This window comes from Eulemur rufifrons, chromosome 17, assembly GCF_041146395.1.
Source record: "Eulemur rufifrons isolate Redbay chromosome 17, OSU_ERuf_1, whole genome shotgun sequence".
In the NCBI taxonomy this organism is placed as follows: domain Eukaryota; kingdom Metazoa; phylum Chordata; class Mammalia; order Primates; family Lemuridae; genus Eulemur; species Eulemur rufifrons.
This window is the reverse complement of record NC_090999.1, coordinates 43,548,853-43,567,877: the sequence shown is the minus strand read 5'-3', so window position 1 is coordinate 43,567,877 and position 19,025 is coordinate 43,548,853. Positions and strand designations below refer to the sequence as shown.

Here is a 19,025-nt window from a genome sequence, read left to right as displayed (position 1 = left end):
ATTTGAGCACCTCATACTCAATTTTAATGTTTTCCTTTACCTTTTAGAAAGGAATCCAGTCAATTAAATCATTAATGACAGATTTAATGTTCTCTTTTTGGTCCAGATGTGAATGTGCAGAGTGTCTATTTTCAAGGCTCAGCCACTTGGGTTCAAAACCCATTTTTTCCTGGCTTTCTATGTTTTTATAGCATGTTATTACACAGATAATTGAGCATTGCAATTCCGCAGCCAGTTGTAGAGAAGAGCTGCCAGCAAGCAATGCTGTCAAGGAAATTAATTAGTGAAAGGAAAGAAAGGGGCAGCACTTACCAACTTTTATACAAGGAAGTCTTAGTTCTTGTCCAGAACTTGCTTTTGCACACATCTTTAAATGTGCGCCTGTTCAGGGGGTGGTGTACACAGCGCTCACATCCAGTCCCGAGCTGTCCCCTCACCCAGAGGCCCCTGACAGCCTCCCATCTGGAGCAGAGAAAGCAAAACCCTGGCCTTCCTGGGGGTCTTACGGAACCTGTCAATCTAGAAGAGCTGCCCCTCACCTCCAAGGAGGCCCATGCTGGGCTTCACCCCTCTCTGGGACCAGCACTCTCAGCAGGCCCCTGGGACGCGCCACGGGAAGAGAACCAGGAGTTCCGCGACGTCTGCCACAGATGTCCAGCCAGCCAGAGCTGGTCTTATTCCAGGCAGTTCTGCCTAATAGGCGACAACTGGCCAGCCAGAGCGCCAGACTGCTAGAAACTGATTTTTACATATAAGTCAAACATACGATATCTAAATTTAAGTCATCTCTTCTTTGAATCCAACTCTGAATTACTCACCCTGAGAGGACATGAACTGATTGTGGAAAATTCACGCACTGCACCTGCCTGTGGTCTACAAAGCGAAGCGAGGGGACCCTCTCTCCTGGAGTCCTTTTGTATCTACCTTGCAGGGGCTGGCATTCATTTCAGAGCTTCAGCTGCCCTTAAGCTGCAAAGTTTCCTCTGTGCATGTATTTATTCGAAGATTCACTGCATACTGGGAGGCAACTGCTGTGGCTACGAAGATGAATAAGGCAAGCAGAGGGCTCTCTGCTCTGGCGTAGCTCGCAAGTCTGGAGAGGGGAGAGCTTCACAGCATGACAAGGTAAGCACTTTCGCAGACCTGTGAGGAGTGCCCAAGAAGCCACCACCTTGCTGGGGGTAGCACACGACCTTGGAGGTAAGAGAAGCTGAGCTCCCGTGCATTCCTCTGATTTGTCTGGCTCTTGACACTTCAATTTTTAGTAAAATTACACAGAGCAGGACCAAGATTTTAAGTTTATGGGGCCATAGAGTATCACACCTGGGCATTTTCAGGAACCCAAGTTTTGATCAGGACAGCAGGTATAAAATCTCAACACACAAAGTCGGGTGTGCAAAAATAATCACTCTTTTCTTGAGATCAAATTAATTCTGACTCCAAGGCCCATGGTAGGAACCGATTCCTCAGAGCTGTTCCTGGGATGTTACCCAAAGGGAAGGGCCTCCACCCTGTCCTGCCTACTGCTGAAATGCTCAGTCAACCGCAGGCCGCTGGAAGCGAGCACATCTATGCTTCCATGCCCCACCTGTTACAGCAGAACCTTGCCAAGGCAGAACACCCAGGTGTCTAAAATGCAGCCTCCCCACGCCCACCAAGTGGCCAGTGTCCTCCTCCCTTGCCTCATGCTGCCACCAATGGGTCCCAACTCCTGTACCTCAGGACCCAAACTTGACCCCTTTGTGGTCTGGGGGAATCTGTTCTCTCTCTCCCTCTCTCAAAAGGAAACTACCTTCCACCCCAGGATGCACAGCACTCTCTTCCACAGGTTTAGACTTTTTACAAAGAGACTGAAGAGTCTCAACTTCAAACTGCTTCAGTTTCCTGCCAGGCAAGTATGCCCAAGGCAAGGAATTACAAGGGTCCCAGTTCCTGCTTGAAATACCAGAAGAGAAAAAACAAAGAACAAGAGATAGATTTAATAGCTCAAAAAAAAATTATTTTGCCACAAGTATCCCCACCCCAAAGAAAGCATGAGAAAGGATGCCTTGTCTTTTGCTGCAGATAAAAACATCTCCGATAGAAGCACCCCCCCCCCCGCCACCTCTCACATGAGGGGACTCTGGACCTCTCCCACCATGTGTACCGGGAGGTCCCTGCTCTCCCCAAACCTCTGTCCTAGCAGCCCCATCATGTTGGGAGGTGTAGGAAGTACCATACCTTTCTCTCTTTTTGGCACAAAAGAGACCTGCCAGTTAAAACAGCAGGAGAGAACTTGCTCTCCAAAGAATGAGAAAATTATAGGTCCCTTCAATGGTAATCTGTTCTGCAACACGGAAAACCTCTAATAAAGATTTTTTTTCAAAATTGAAGATTGGGACCTCACTGCCCTCATCAAGAGCCAACAAATTCTAGAGACCCCAAATATTGTTTTAATACAGGCTAATAAACTCCTTGACTTCATATGCCAGAAGACTAACATCTTAAAGGGATTAGCTTCTATTCCACCATTTCATGCATTTACTAGGTTGTCTGCAAGCTCTATGTGGACAGTGAGAATATTTAGTTTTCAGAGTTAAGATCGACAGAGTTGCAGCAGCAAATTTCAAAAGTCCAGAGTACACACTGTGGTTTTAATAAAAATAACTGGGACAGAGAATCTTTGAAGAAGTAGTGGAGCTCGCTGGACACTCACACGGGGCCTCACAGACTGCTTTTGTAGTGACTTTTCCTGACGGAAAGTGAAGGATAAGATGTGCTGGCCAGGGAAGAGCAAGTGGGGCAAAAAGTGAAATTCGTTTGGGAGCTTAATGTTAATTATAAAAGCCGAACTGCCCTAAGTATTCCACCTGGGCTTACATATTTGTAAGTAGCACCTTCTCCTTTTCATTTTCCCCACTCCTGTTATAAACCCATTTCCACCAGTCCCCTTTGCTGCCTTGCTTTGTATCATGTGGGGCTTTTGGAAGCAGAGACCCCGTCACAGACCAGCAGGCCACGGCTGGCCTTCACTAACTCTTTGACGAAGGAAGTTTTCCTCATGTTTGTGGAGTACTGAGGTCAGAGACTGGGTCTTATCCTCAGTGGGCTGACTTCCCCTCCCCTGCCTGCAAACAGTGGTTTGAGGCCTGGAGAAACCACCTCAGAGGATCACAGGCTCTTGCCTTGTAAGGGGGGTGGAGGGGTACTGAAGCGTTATTTGAAATTCTAAATGGGCCAAAATCATCACTGCTCTAAACTTCACAAATTTCAAGTAATGAGTAACCAAAATATATCCCAAAGCAAGAGAAGAAAATACAAAGAAATATTATGAAAAATGAGTTACCTGGTCAATTGTTAGCCAACATACTTTCTTCCTAAACTCTGGCCTCAAAACAAAAACAAATAAGTTCCTTAAGACAATGGCTAAGTATTAATTGTAAACGTTGCTTAATAACCTAGGGAAATATAAACCTTAAAAAAACACTCTTGATTAGAAAGTTATGAAGCCATAAATAAGGCAGTATTAGAGAAAACACCGATTCTGGTAATGTATTTTGTACCAGCAATTTTAAGTTACATAGGCACAAAGAATTACCCATAAACATGGAAAAACAAACCTGTCCATTACTATTCCTTCTAAATATTACTTTTAAAGAGAAAAATAGAAGACTTCCCTAAGACTGTAACTATTTCTAGCAAACATATCTGATAGGCCAAATAATTTCAATCTGGTACAAACTCCTTTTCTCCTTCCCAATGCTTAAAATCTTTAAGGCGCCACAGAAAATCCGCGTCCAGATAAACCCCAGCAGGTTGGTTGTTCCATCGTTGGTTCCCTCCCCGTATCCACCTTCAGCCTGAACCCCATTTCTCACTTGATAGTGCACCAAGCACATCCCCGCACTGTCTCCCAACCCAGCTGCAGGCTGCCATGGGCACTGACCACATCTTTTGTTTCTTTTGCATCTCCCTTCTCTCCCCACCCACCAATTCCTGCAGCGCCTTGCAAGTAGTAAGATTCAGTAAATAATGGCCGACTTGAAAAAGAACAGGCAGTTTCACACCAGCTCCACTCCCATAGCAAGAAGGGTTAGTAGCAGCCAGAGTATGGGAGAGTCCCACACCTCCCCTCCTCTAAGAGGGTCCTCCCCAGCACCTGTTATGTGAAACAGTGCAAAGGTAACACCCTTAACTCCCCAGAGCCCTGTATATTAGCCCATCCAGTACTCTAATAGTGTTTCCTCCCTGCCCTGCAGAAGTGTAAGCCAGCAAGGGGAAGGAAACGGAGCCCTGCAGAAAAAAACCTACCCTCCAGAAGGTGACTTAGCCCAGTTCACTCATCACCCGAGAACTCTAATACCATCAGAGCTATCGCTCCAGCCAGCAAGTTTGGGTTATGTGAGCCACATAAGACCTCACTGTAGTCAGGCCCTCATTTTCTAGGATATCCTAAATGAGCAGCTGTTAGAGCTACCCCTCAAAATCCACATTATTCTGATGGCCCAAGACCCAGGAGTAATGCTTTAAAAGTCATTAATCCACATTACACTTAGAAATAAAATTTTCGCACACCCATGAAACTTAGGTTTCAAAAAACTACATCTTAGTGGCAATTGTATCATCTGCCACTTTTCATTCAAGCCCACAAAGAAAGCAGCAGCAATTAAATTTACATCCTCAGGTGTCCTTAAGTGTCAAAACAAATGTCTAAAAACTGCAGGTAACAGTAGCTTAATAATTCAAGACAGTGCCCATCTGATTATACGTTTTTCCTGGAGTACAATGTGACCACCTCCTAATGTTTCCCAGCACGGTTTACACCTCTCATTGTGAAGTCACTTGGTAAACCTGTATTTATCATTTTAATAAATCTGTGTTTCACTTTCCTTTTAATTACCACAGAAGATCTCTAAAGGGACATTGAGAGAGGCTCTGATGGAATCAACCTCATTGCTAGATCATGGCTATAAACAGTTTTGATGGGGCCTTTGCCATCTCTTAAAAGAGCAAATTGCACTAATTCCACAAGTCAGCTTTAACCCTCTCACGAGAGGAGGATGGAGACAGGGGAAAGAAGAGAGAAAACAAGCAGCTGACAGCATATGAATAAAACATCCTCCAGTTGGAGCGATGTGGACATCCTTCCTCAAACTGTGCATTTGGGTTCCAAAACAAAGAGGCCCCTAAGAAAACACACCTTGGAGTGTATGGTCCTCACTGAAACAAGGACAAGTGGCAATTATTTAAAGCCTCATCTACAGGTGCTATCCATTACCTGAGTTAAGCTACAAGAAAAACTACAGGAGAATTTAAAGTCTGCTGGTGATGGGGAGACTGACCGTGCAAATTAAAACATTTGTTTTATAAGGAAACTATTACAAAAGAAAGGTTTTGGACAAAAACCCTTCAGTTTTCATTGTTTCTAGTAATAGCGCTTGGTTTATTTAAAAAGGCATGGATTCTCTGAAGTCACCACTTTCTACCTTAAATTCTGAGCCTTCACTGGCCTCCCCCATTTGTAGCAAACTGAAAAATGACAGGAGATGCTTTGGGTTGAAATTACTCGCCCCCATATGTGAAGGTGTCCTAAAGACAAAGAAAGGTCACTGACGTGTCTCCAGAAGGTTCTCCAGAGCCACCTCATGGCTGGGAGTGGAGGCTGAGTGTGTAGGTTTCCCCTTCCAGCTCACCTGTTTACTAACTCAGAACACCTGCAGGGTAAGGCCTGCTCCTCCAGGTGTGCAGATGTTGAGAATGAGAATTACCTGTGCCATAGACATCCACCCCAGAAGCCACTGTACTGTCCCCAGTGCTATAGAGCAGACAGACCTGCCCCCAGCATCCCAAATAGAACTCATGTTAGAAACGAAGAGCTAGAGTTGGCAGAGCACCCAGGGGCAGGAGAAGCTGACAGAGTCAGGGGACCCAGGTATTCACTCGACCTCTAGGGAGTAGGGAAAACAGGTTGTAAAACGTCCTTTCACCTTTCTGTTCCAAAATTCTGCTGTCTTCACCATTTCTAGTGCTATTATCCCATTTCTAGGACTTTATCATCCCCATTCTGGGAGCTAATTAGGTTTTATGTAGGCTGATCCAGAAACTAAATCATCATTTAAAACTATGTCTCTATGGGACCACACACTCCAGCTGACTTTCAAACAAACCTATGAAACAAGCTTAGGTCACAGCTGCCAGCCTCTCTCTGGTTTAAAAAATAAAATAAGCACATTGGTAAAAAAAAAAAAAAAAAAAAAAAAAAAAAAAAAAAAAAAACAAAACAACAACAAACCCAAACGAAACAAAGCAACAAACACACACAAAACCAAACCCAAACCCGACGTTCTCCATCCACATTCCCCTGCTGGCCAAGCCAGTCTTCTATTACAAGATTTATTCTAAAACTGAATCTTCATGCTCAAAGCGATTAAAGAATCTAAGTATTGGGGGGGGGGAAATAAAATCTAAGTATTTTAAAAACTACGCAGAAGCCTGAGGAGTTGAATGGGTGAGATGACAACACGAAGCTTCAGCATCAAGACACAGAACTGACCTTGTTCTCTGGAGTCAAGCCTCTCTGCAGAAGGTAAGAGGCAATACCCTCAATACCTAGGGATACTGACAGAAATGTGCAGATAATTGTAAAAGATGCATAAAAGTAGAACATTAAGAAAACCATTTTTTTCTCCTGTAAGTTTAAGTCAGCATAATCTCAAGTGTCCACGTGAGAATTCCTGTCAAGGATATGTGCATAGATCTTAATGTTCTCTCCACACCCAAAAAAGGTATGTGGGGTGATGGATATGGGGTAATTTGCTTAATTTAATTTCACTATGTGTACATACATCAGAACATCATGTTGTACACTGTAAACATATTAATATTATTTTTATCAATTATACCTTAATAAAGCTGTGGGGGAAGAATATGTGCCTATTCACCAATCAGAAAACAATTGATTCTCAAGTTTGTTGTCAAAAGAAAAATGTCAATGAACAGTTTCTTAACAAATTATAAACTGATGAAAGCTTTAACATTTTACAGTAATGTTTTGCCTGGAGTGGTGGCTCACACCTGTAATCCCAGCACTTTGAGAGGCTGAAGCAGGAGGATCACTTGAGTCCAGGAGTTTGAGGTTGCAGTGAGCTAAAATCATGCCACTACCCTCAGGCATGGGCGATAAAACCAGACTGAGTCTAAAAAAAATAAAATAAAATAAGAATAAAAAGTATTTTTATAGTCATGAGTAAATAAAAAACTACAGCTGGAGCTAAAATGGGGCTCTTACAGCATCACACACGAGGAGCCAAGGCAAGAGTTCAGAGCTCCCAATCGCATGCCAACACTTCCACTACTAATAAAACTGCCATAATTCCTGCAACCCATTTCCACTTACAGCAGCTTTATCCTGAGAACTGAGTCCAGCCCAGTAGCGTTGGTAACAATCTAAAGCTGGCTGTCAATATTTCATCAGAAATGAAAAGTCTTTTAAACATGTGGCCAAAAATGTCTTACTGTTACACATGTGGTTTTAATGACTAACCAAAATTTATCCTAGCAGAATACAGTTTCCTGAAGCCAACAGGAAAATAAGAATTGGCGTATAGTCAAACTTTTCCATTTGTAGAAACCTACTCTCCTCTTAACTAATGACCTAAATTAAAACCCAAGAGTATCACTTTAAATCTTACCAGTAACTTTAACAGAAGTTCTACAGACATTTAACATAAACTCTTATTCCAAATGCACAGGGACCGAATCCTTCGTTCAGCCACCATTGTGTGCATCACATCACAGCAGGCTCTATGCCAGGCTCTGGCATACAGAGATGACCAAGGGGTTCCCTGTCTCCTCAAACCTGCTCCTCTCCCAGTCTCTACCCATTATCTCCTCCTCACTCGTATGAGGCTGAACAGGTCACTTAGCTACAGCCTGGTACTGTGGACCAAATAAATTAGCAATTGAATCTCAAAAAGACTTGTGTAACAATTAAATGAATAAATGCACATGAAACATTCAGAACAGTGTCCTGACATACCCTATGCCTCAGCTGTAATTTTGTGTTATGCATTATTATCCACCATATGCCGTGAACTCTTCCTATTGCAAGATTTGAATTGGTATGTCATTGTTTCCTCCCTGAGGGGCTCACAGTCCAGCAGGGGAGACATTTATGAACTATTTACTAAGAAAAGAAAGGTGTACAAAATGGGAATGAGAAAACAGTTGAAATGATACGAGAAAGGGTAGTGTAAACTGTAAGAAATCCACAAAACACACACATATGAGAACTGGCATAACTCAGGAACAAAGATAATGCCATACAACCCTCAGAAAACAGAACTTATTTTGCAATCTTCCACTGTTAAGGTTAGGGGAAAAAAAGGTAACTACTTTTGTTAACAGAACACATAATTTTGTACTCACTTTCTACTTCTTCATATACACTTTCACATCTTCAATATGTTTCAGAGATGATTGATGCCCAGAGAGCCCTAAAGCACTACAAGATGTCCAATCATTAAAAAAAAAAAAAAAAAAAAAAAAAAAAAATTAGCTTGTTCAGCACTGAATAATAAGGCAGGAAAACACACCATGACTTTATAGAAAAAAAGGTAAGCAACAAGGTGATAAACAGAAAGAGCTTTCAAATTAATCTTCAGTGAATCATAAAATTCAGTAACCAAAGAAGGCTTCTTCCCTTCAAACATTCTGTTTAACAAAGGTTTTTCTACAATCTTCTACCTAAAGTGGTTTGCCATGTTCTTTTTAAAATTCTAATGACAACGCTATAGAGAGAGAGGGGGAAAATGAAAGAAGAAGTAGAACAAGCAAAAACAGGTAACATAATACACAGAAAGTGATGATTCTGAAATAATTTTAAAAGAACATAAAACAGTATTTTAGCAGTTTCCTAACTGCAGTGTTACTATACGGGCATAACTCTTCCCAATCAGTCTTACTCCATAATTTTAAAACTGTTGCTGTCCAGGCGCGGTGGCTCACCTCTGTAATCCTACCATTCTGGGAGGCCGAGGCAGGTGGATTGTTTGAGCTCAGGAGTTCGAGACCAGCCTGAGCAAAAGCAAGACCCCGTCTCTACTAAAAATAGAAAGAAATTATATGGAGAGCTAATACATGTATATATATATATATATAAATTAGCTGGGCATGGTGGCACATGCCTGTAGTCCCAGCTACTTGGGAGGCTGAGGCAGGAGAATCGCTTGAGCCCAGGCGTTTGAGGTTGCTGTGAGCTAGGCCATGGCACTCTAGCCCGGGCAACAGAGTGAGACTCTGTCTCAAAAAAAAAAAAAGCAAAACCTGTTGCCCCTCAGGCTGCTCACACAGGTGTGCTAAGTTTTCTCCAAGTAGAAATGTTTTAATGTTAGAAATGGAAATCCTAAAAATGATATTAGCATTTTTGTGAAGAAAAATCAAGAGAGTTCAAAGTTATAATTTCCATTTTATCTCCTGTCCTCCGAATAGGGAATCTGCATCGTGGCCAGGACCTACCCATTACTATGGATTAAAGCTGGTCCTAAAAGGTCCTACAGGCTCTTTGGGGACTAACCCCCTCCCTAACCAACGAGGAACTGGAATACCTTATTAGGGTAACTTGGCCAACGCCTGTAGAACAAACAACCAAGAAATTCCAAGGAAATAAAAAGGACATTAACTAAAGTTTACCAAGGTCATATTTTGAACAGTAGATAAATAAAGTACCAAAATGTGGGGCAAAGAGAGTCTTTTCTTACTTGGCAAGTAAGTTTCCCCTCATTCACTTTTCCACGCTCACTCCCACTCAGTTTTCAAAGTAAAATTGCACTCACTTAACACGGAGCTTCTACCTACCAGTCTGCTAAGAGTCAGGGGGACAGGAAAGTCAGCATTTTCTTGGGTTTTCCCAGAATGTACTCTAATCATTTGGGAATGTCTGAAATCCTCCTCCTAGAGTAAAAACCTTTCAGTGGTTCTTTCTGTAGAGCCGCGCTTTTCTTGGAGCAATCCTCCCCTCCTCTTCTCTTCTTGGCTGGGCTGCGTCTAAATGAGCCTCCTCAGAGCTGGGCTTTTAAAACAAAAGCCCGGATGAGGGGTCAGGTTATTTCAATTAAGCCACTCCAGCTAAAACTATGAGTGAAAAGCAAATTTTGTGAGTTTGTGTTGTGTGTCTAGGAGCTGGATATGTTTCCATGGAACTAATTTATTCATATAGAACCTATTTGTGAAATTAATCGTTTGACCTTCAAACACAAAATGGATTTCATCACGACTGCATCCCATTTCAATACTTCAATGTGGCTTAGCTGGCTATGACTGCTCTACGAAGTCATTTGGAATTTGTGGCTTTTGTGAACATCAGTCTCAGTGACGGTGTACAGTGACACAAGAGTTTAACCTCCAATTCTAACCCAATTTAACTGTGTTTCCCCGCCACTGACAAGGCAGCCCTGGGGCCCTTCCTGCACTGCAGAAGGTGCACCTGTCTCTGTATAAAGAAATGCCTGAAAAGATAAATGTTAAGACCAAAAGCCCGAGACATGATGAGTATTTTTTTTAGACAAAGATAGAAAGGCACAAAATCATCAGCCAAGAAGGAACTACGTACCTAACTTCTCAGCTTATTAAAAAAGTAGCTAACCAATTTCTAAGGCAGAAGCCAAAAGCCCCACATCTGATGTGAGTTTATTTGTTAATACACACTCACCTACCCAAACTAAACTGGGTGCACTTGTGATCTTGCTGTCCACCGAAAACACCGCTAAATTACAAAGAACATTAAAATTAAATTTTCATTTTCCACATGACAGCCTATGAAATTAGTTAAGAAAAGAAGCCCAATTTGTCAGTATTTCCATATTCCCTCCCGCCTACCCTCACTCCCCCCTCCCCCAGTATCATTACAAAGCATTTGGGCTGAAAGGTTCAGTGGAAGTAAGTACCGTAATCAAAATTATATCGACTGTGTCTGAGAGGGGAATTGATGGGCTGGCTAGCAAGAGTACAGGCCTAGGGTACAAATTTATAAGCTGTCTCACAGACACATGTCTAGTTATGAATTCAAATCATTAAATGAGCAGTGGCCGCTTTTCATTAAGAGAAGCTGGAGAAGCCACCAGGAATTTCATACAAGCTCTATACACTTAATGTGACTTCAGAGTATGTGTATGTACCAGCGACCACAGTCCTGAGCCAGTATTGTACACTTAAGGCATGATTTTTCTCCCCTAACCCTCAAAGCACAGGTAACTACTGTCCAATCCTTCCCGGGATTTCTGAACCAGGTGAGAGAAGGGGAAAGAGAGGGAGAAAAACAAATGCACAACAGCTGTTGGAGAAATCAACTTCTGCTTAATCTTGTGTTTTATGTAATGCTTTAACCTAAAATAACATTACCAGGTAAGAAACCATGGACAAAATATTGGACACATAAAAGAAAATAAGAACCTTTGAACTAAATGATGCAAAGCTCTGTAAATGTCAACCTGACCAAGTACACAGGGCAGACCACCAGGTATTTGGAAGAGAAGCGCACTGCTGTCATTGCACCGGCATTGGAGTTATAGCAAAAGTGTTCCTAGATTATCTGCATTTTTGTCTTAAAAACCGAAATGTTTATACTGTCCCAAGGGATAAAACAGAATTTCTGTTGGGTAATTTGCAAACGTAAGTTCTTGCATTTTTGAAAGTTCTATCACATTTCTAACACATTTCCCCTCTGAGAAGTTGTGTTGGCTTCTAGCCAACTGCCTTGCCCCCTCCCACGCTTAGATAAACCAAAGTTGACTTCCAGATGATCACCTGATTTCCTTCTCACTCCCTTCTCATTATCTAGGGAGCTTAAGCAAAGTACATGGCCATCTCACCAGCCTCCGCACGTGGTTGACATGCTGCCTTCTGACTAAATCCCGGAGTGCAGCTAGTAATTTACATGTTCATAGAGTCTTTTAGGATATTATTTAATAACTGATCACTAAGAGCAGGTTCCATAAGCAAAAGAGAGATAGGGTCTTAATAGAAGGGTTAATGGATCATACACCATAAAGCTGTGCTGTTAGTACCTCATAAGAAATGCTCTCTCTATGAAATTAAAAGAGATAACTATGTTACATATCTATCTACTCATGAATGAAAGGGCCTGCTGGGACTACCAGCTGGCATGCTGGCAGCATAGTCCATCAGGGGAGGACTCCTAGGTTTCTTGCTTATGTACCTGGCTGTGGTCCTGATGGTACCGATGCTCTGCATAAACCAGCTTTTCCATACTCGGTAATAGCAGCAAACACCATCACAGGGTGCTTCCTACAGCCAAGCATCATGCTGGGTACTCTCCATAAAACATGTCATTAGCCCTTGCAATGACCCTCAGTAACAAATATTACATGCCCATTCCCCAGATGAGGAAATAGTGTCGGTATTAATAACCTAGCAGAGGTTATCTGGCCTGTTAGCAGCTAACCCAGGATCAGAAGTCTCGACCCTTAGTCACTATAGACCCCGACCCCAGAGCAGGGGAACACTGGCTGCTGGCTCTGAAGGGATGAAGGAAAGGAACACGAGCCCTATCTGGGCAACACTATGGAAAATAAGAACATGATCAGAAACAATACGGGGGGGCTTTTCTCTAAAAAGTACAATCATCTCTTCTAAGATGCACACACGCCTCCCCCTCAGCTTTCTCCAAGGCCAGGCCACTGGGTCGTGGATGTGGCTCACTGTGAGGCATGTTCTGCAAGGATTCGTTCTCGAGTTTACTCTCTTTGCACCCCACTTCCATGCCCTTCCCTACAGGACCAAACTGGAAAAAAACTGGACTCACGTACTTTGTCCACTGAGTCTGAGTGGACAGACAGCCTTTGTTACAGGCTCTAAAACACTGGCAACATATAAACACTGGGTATTTCCTGGAATACCTCAGAGCAGAGGTGGAAAGGGTGAAAGCCAGTTCTTCGATGCTTTCCTCTCTAGGAAAATCCAAGCTAACAAGCCAGACTCTGGTGACGCGTGTCAGACCTAAACCCCAGCTTCCTGGCAACAGGGAGGCACCGTCTCAGACCACCTCCCCTCCTGCTCACCTCGGGTAAATGCATCCCCAAAATCTGCTATGGAAACGAGCATTTGCAAGGCCCTCTTCTCTCTCTCCACTTACGGCAATAAAGTTTTTCCTTCAAGAAAATACTAGGCCTGAGACAACATTGCAGTGAAAACTAGCATTAATATTCACACTAAGATGTTTTCTTGAATTGAATTAAATTCTTTCCTATTATATTTCTTATGTAATTGCCTGGAGTACCTAAACTACCAGGAGTGACCCCTGTCTCATCTACATAGCATTTACTAAAAGACCATCTTCTTAGCTTATCAATTCCAATTCTGGGACAATTAAGTAGGCTACCCCAGCCTTTCCCAACAGGTGGGCTTCATGCTGCCTTGGCTTTCCCCAAACACAAATGTGATCAAGCCACTTCCTTGCTTCACATCCTTCATAGGTTCCCAGTGCCCCTAGAAGAAAGTCCAAACAGCTCTGTGACCCAGATGCTGCTTCTCTCTCAAATGTCGTGTGACGCCAGGTTCTCCTCTCCTCCACGCCAAACAACCTGATTCCTCTCGGAGCCACCGACCCACCATGCTCTCTCCAGCTTTGGGGCCTCTGAGACCTGGGTCACACCTATCCCTTCCCTTTGCCATCTAACTCCTACTCATCCTTTGGGTGCGGCTCACACATCACTTCCTCAGTGAGGCAGTCCTGAACTCCAAACTCAATGAATACGGTCACACACGCCCTTACAGCCTGTTCCCCCACTGGCCACCTCTGAAACCAATTAATTAATAATCATGCATTTAGTGACTATCTCCCCCACTAGACGAGAAGCTCCCTGAGATCAAAACCATCTCTGTGCCCAGGACGATGCCTCACACAGAGTCACACTGAACACATACTGTTCAGTTGATTGAGTGATTTCTGATCTGAAGTAGTGAGTCCAAAAGTGGACTAAATAATAAATATGCCAAGATTTATGCACTACTTCTCTTTCTGTATTATGTAGCTGCTGTGATTAATAAAATATAAATTCAATGAAAAGCTTTGCTGAATTCATGGTTGCTTCTTGCTATCTAGTCTCTTAACCAACAACACCAGAAACTCACCCACCGCATTACTACCACGTGGGGAATCTACATACACACCCAAAATGATGTTACAAGCAATCCTCATACTCATATACCATTTAATAGAACACTTTAAAGAGATCCCATAACTGTGCCTATTGTTAATAAGGAAAAACTATTTCCCAGCTTATGCCAATAAAATAAATCCCTTAGTGCAGCAGAGTACAAACAGGTTGTATATATTGAGCCGGAAATCCTTTTAGCTACTAAGCCCTTTTCTACCATTCTAAGAATCCCGGAAAGTTTCAAGTTCTAATATACACAATGAGAAGCAGAGTTAGTAACAGTTAATACACAAGTCCCTTCAAAGGTGTTGTAAGTAAAAGCTCAGTGATTTGACTTTGTTCAAAATTTACCTGGAAAACCTGTTCATAATATTTTTTGCTGTGATGCCCAACGTTTTTCTTGATGAGAAGTCTAGAGGTTTGAGCTTCATAATTCACAACAGACAAAATAAATGAATCACACAATCACCCTTCAATCAAATGTGCAACTACTTTCAAAAATGTCATTTTTTTCTCATTCATTCAATACATATTTACTGAGCCCCTACTAATACATTAGAGGCACCGTGCTAAGCATAAAAGACAAAACTCCTGCCTTCAACAAGTTTACCAACACAGTTACCAAACAGCAGCCCATACTTTATTAGAGCCCCTAGAAGGAGCTTTGGGAAGGGACAAGGCAGAATGCCTAAAGCCAAATCTCAAAAATGTTATCAAGGGAACAGTCCTCCAATCTAGATTGTCCTCACTATCAGAAATGCAGTGTGGTAGCCCTTAACCCACACAGACCCCAAATCCACGAGCTTGGTGAAGGAGAAGTCAGGTGCAGTTTTTTTAAACAAAAACTCACGTTCTATCTCTAACTTTCACGGGTTTGATATTAAGTACATACAAACTGCAATTACTGTCATGTTAAACTATTGTTTTTAAGACACCAATAGCTTAAAGGGCTGACTTAAGTGTATAAGTTTTGTAAGTTTATACAAATATTGACAGTAAGATAAAATATGAAATAGGTCAAACTGTTGACATTAATAAATACATTCAAAATGACTTTAACAAGGCTGTCAAAAAAATTAGCATGCAATAATATCCTAGAAACTTGAATTTTACTTTTTAAATATTGACACAATAAGTTACTGTAAAAAAAAAAAAAAACACTTTGGAAAACAATGAATCTCCCAAGATAGACACAACAATTTTAAAATAAACCTCTTTCCATTTTCTGAATTGCACTTAAGCCTTTTAATGCTTTATACTGAGTGCCTTGCTATAACACTATGCTCACAGTGCCTTGTCATAATACAACCCGGGACAAATAAAAACTGTTTCCCAGTTTATACTAATAAAATGGGAATAAACTGAATAGACACAGCCTCAGATTCTCTGAAAGCAGGTAGCATATAAATCATGCATTAATGAAAGAACAGGAGAGCCCAGCCAGGTACTTCCATTTCACAAAATTTTGTCACAAAAGAACTTGAAAAATTAATATTTAGTAATACTTACTTGGCACTCAATGCTATATATGTTAGCTACTGTGCTAGGATTAAATTAGATGGCATGTGTAAAATATCCAACTCTATTGCTGTTATTTCCATTGAAAAGGTGAGAAAACTAAGGCTTACAGAAGTTGAATGGTCCACAATCCCACACCTGGTCAAGGTGACAGAGGGAGAAATCAAAGCAGGTCTTTCCATTAAACTGAGTGTTTGTAACTTGGCCTTCCTTAACCCTCTGGAACAGTATTTGTAATTGTTTGTGCTTTCTAGTGAGAGGGGCCAGAGAGTTTTCATTAGATCCTCAAAGAGGCCCACAACAATACAAAAGGCTAAGACCCACTACACCACACCCTCAGGGTAAGAACCAAAAAATGCACACTGGACTTCAACCCCTTTCACCAAGACTATCGCATTTCTCTACTCCTAAGGGAGGAAAAAAAACTACCATAGTTTTAGTTTCGCTTTAAAATTTTCAGAGCAAGTCAAGATTTCACTCCTGGACAATTTCCAGGATCCTTTGCCCCAAGTTAAGTTACACAACAAATTGCAATATTGCATCAGTTTACATCCAATTCAGAGATTTCACAAATAGTGACCAATGTTATTTAGTCATTCCACTTTCCAAACTGTGTTTCAATCAACCAATTCTCACTGCATTTCCTGTGAAATAAGCTATCATTATATCCACTTCCAAGAAAGTAAAACACTGTCACCCTGAGGCCAGGCAATAAGTCAACTACAGAATTGGGACCAGACCTGAGAAGTTCCTGACTGCCCCCCAAGACCGCATCTCTTACAGCAGAGCATCCTCCTATAGCTAAAACAGGGCAACTGACTCTACCATCTTCTCTACCGGTAACAATAATAAATTAGAATCTAATGTTAAATCACTAAGTTAGGGTATACCCCTAGTTTTCCCGTGACAGTGTGCTCATCACTGAAAGTTGAAGCAAAAGTCATAGCACAAACATCTGGCACATGCCTGGCATCTTCAAAGAGAGATGTAACCAGCAAGGAATGCTGGTGTAGGAAAAGGTTTGGTCATCTCTCCCAGGACATAACTCAGTGAGTCGTTAAACGTTCAGAGAACTCCCGACATCCTGCCCGTAGGATCAATCTGGAACTTCAGATCCATCCAAAATTCTTGATCCGAAACAGGAGTCAGGATCCTGCAATGGGGGAGGGGGCATTCAGGAATGGGTCATGGTTACTGGGAGAGGCTTGGCCGATGACCGCTAAGGCTTGTTCCATCTTTGCCAGGCTAGGACTGGCCTCCTCTCATCTTGTGCCAGATCCAGCCTTTGCTTCCAGGCTGGGGACCCCGGGGAGGGGGGGCCCGCCACTTGCTTCTAAGGGACAAAGGCAATTATTGACTAAAGCTAACCCAATCAGATCAGGGAAATACCACTCTGGCACTGAGGAATTAATTTCACAACGAGGCTATGTGAGGGCGATGTTTTATTTATGGCCCTGCCTGATCAAGACGACTTCCCCACAAGAAACGTCCAAAGCAAACAATCTTAAAGACACGAAGAACCTTATGCTTCCTTCACTGTTCTCCAAAAGCAGGAAAAAAATGCCAAAGACAACAGCCGGCAGGACACCAAAGTCATATGCTCAGTGTGTCAGGAAGCGACCCACAAGTTCTAAGAAGGACACATCCCCTGAACAAGATGGGACATTTCCTATTCGCTTTGGTGACAAGCGCTCATCTAGACAGCCTGGAAACAAGTCCGAACGGGAGCTGCAGGCGCGCATGCCTCCACCGCCGGCCGAGCGCGGGGAGCCCTCCTCTCCCGGGACAGATGCTACTACGACACCCCAAAAACACCCGCTGGAGACCCCAGGAGGCTGGCAACATTGAAACCCCGCCATGCAACTCCGCGGCTACCGATCCCACTCGCCTCTCCATCCCCAACGTACAGTCCCCCTTTCCCCAAGCGCTTCGGTGGGAAACAACTCCCACTTTGGAAATCAGATCTTAGTTGTGAGAATATGCCAGGCGTCCAGATCGCATCCATTCACAGACCGATCAAAGCAAGATACAGACATTAAGGAGTCTGCTGCTTTGACATTTTAACAGCAGACCATTAGGCAGCGCATGTAGACACACACGGGGGTGTCAGCCACGGGGAAGTCAATGACCCACAGGGAGGCTCCTGTCATTACCAGGGGCTCGGGCAGAGCGCATGGGGTCCCTCTCCCTCTCCAGGCCAAGGCGCACCCCGGCCCACAGCCCGCGCGCGAAGTGGGGAGCTAGGGTCGCCCGGGACCTGGTGGGGGCGAGCCAGGGGAAGGCGGGGCCCACCTCCTCATCCTGCTCCTCCTGGGACGCGCTGCTGCCCCCGGGCGCGGGCGGCGCAGCTCCTTCGAGGGGCGGCGGCGGCAGCGCAGGGACTCCACGCTCGAGCAGCACGCGCACGGGAGCCCACGCGACGGGCAGGCGGACGCCCAGGGCGCCGCCCGGCGGCGGCTGCGGCTGCTGCCTGCGGGAGAAGCCGACGGGCTCCCCTTCCTCCGACAGAGTTTCTGAGCCAGAGGAAGACTCGGCCAAGGAAGCACCCGGTGAGGACGCGGCGACCGGCGCAGAGGCGGGAGTCCGGGCGCCGTGGCCGCTGCATCCACAGGGCACCGGCTCTGGCGCCTCCGAAACTTTCTCCCCCATTTCCCTCTCGGGCCAAAGTGCTGCCCGAGGGGCGGCGGGGGCGCGGCGCGCACTCAGCGCCTCCAGGGGAAGCCGCGGGCTGCTGGGCTCCGGCTCACTCGCACTGCCGCTCCCGGGCTGCAGGGAGCCCCGCCGGCGACTACATGGCCGCGACGGGGCCACAGGAGCCCGCCGCCAAGTTAGCAGACACCTGGGCCCGGCGATCGACGGGGACTCCCGAGCGCGGGGACATGCCCGCTCGGGTCCGCGCTCTGCGCTCCACGATGCTCCCGCGCTGCGCCGGAGCCGCCGGGACTGCGGCTTCTCCGGCGAAACCTGCCTCCGGGACGGAGCGAGGGAGACGGGCAGCCCGGGGAGCCAATGGCAGGGCCGGTGCGCCGGTGGGCGGAGGCTGCGGCGCCCCCGGCCGCGCGGGCGTCAGGTAGGGGAGGCGGGGCTGAGGCGCTAGCCGCTGTGTCCCGCAGGAACGCTGGGCATGCGGGGCAAGGACGCGGCGCGGGTCCCTGGAGTGTGGGAGGGGAGCTGGGAATCGGAGCCAAGGGCCGGGACTCCAAACTTAGCGGGGGAGTGGCTGGCCGTCCTTGGGACGCCTGAAGGAAACGGCAAGGGGGTGGTGAGACCTTGGAGAAGAACTGGACTTTGTCTCCAAAAAGTGGAATCAAGAAAACTGACCAGAATGACAGCTTTATGGGGAAGAAAAGGAAA

General features: G+C 44.6%; 1 protein-coding gene across 4 annotated transcripts in view; it reads right to left on the bottom strand.

Moving 5' to 3' along the window:
• MAST4 (microtubule associated serine/threonine kinase family member 4) overlaps positions 1–18,582 on the bottom strand; it is a 510,487-nt gene extending 491,905 nt beyond the window's left edge. For all 4 annotated transcript variants that reach the window (XM_069492549.1, XM_069492550.1, XM_069492551.1 and 1 more), the window contains exon 1: positions 17,964–18,582. In XM_069492549.1, the coding sequence (XP_069348650.1) occupies positions 17,964–18,320 (357 nt within the window). In that variant the 5' untranslated portion in view covers positions 18,321–18,582. The remainder of the gene's footprint in view (positions 1–17,963) is intronic.
• Between the last annotated feature and the right edge of the window lie 443 nt (positions 18,583–19,025).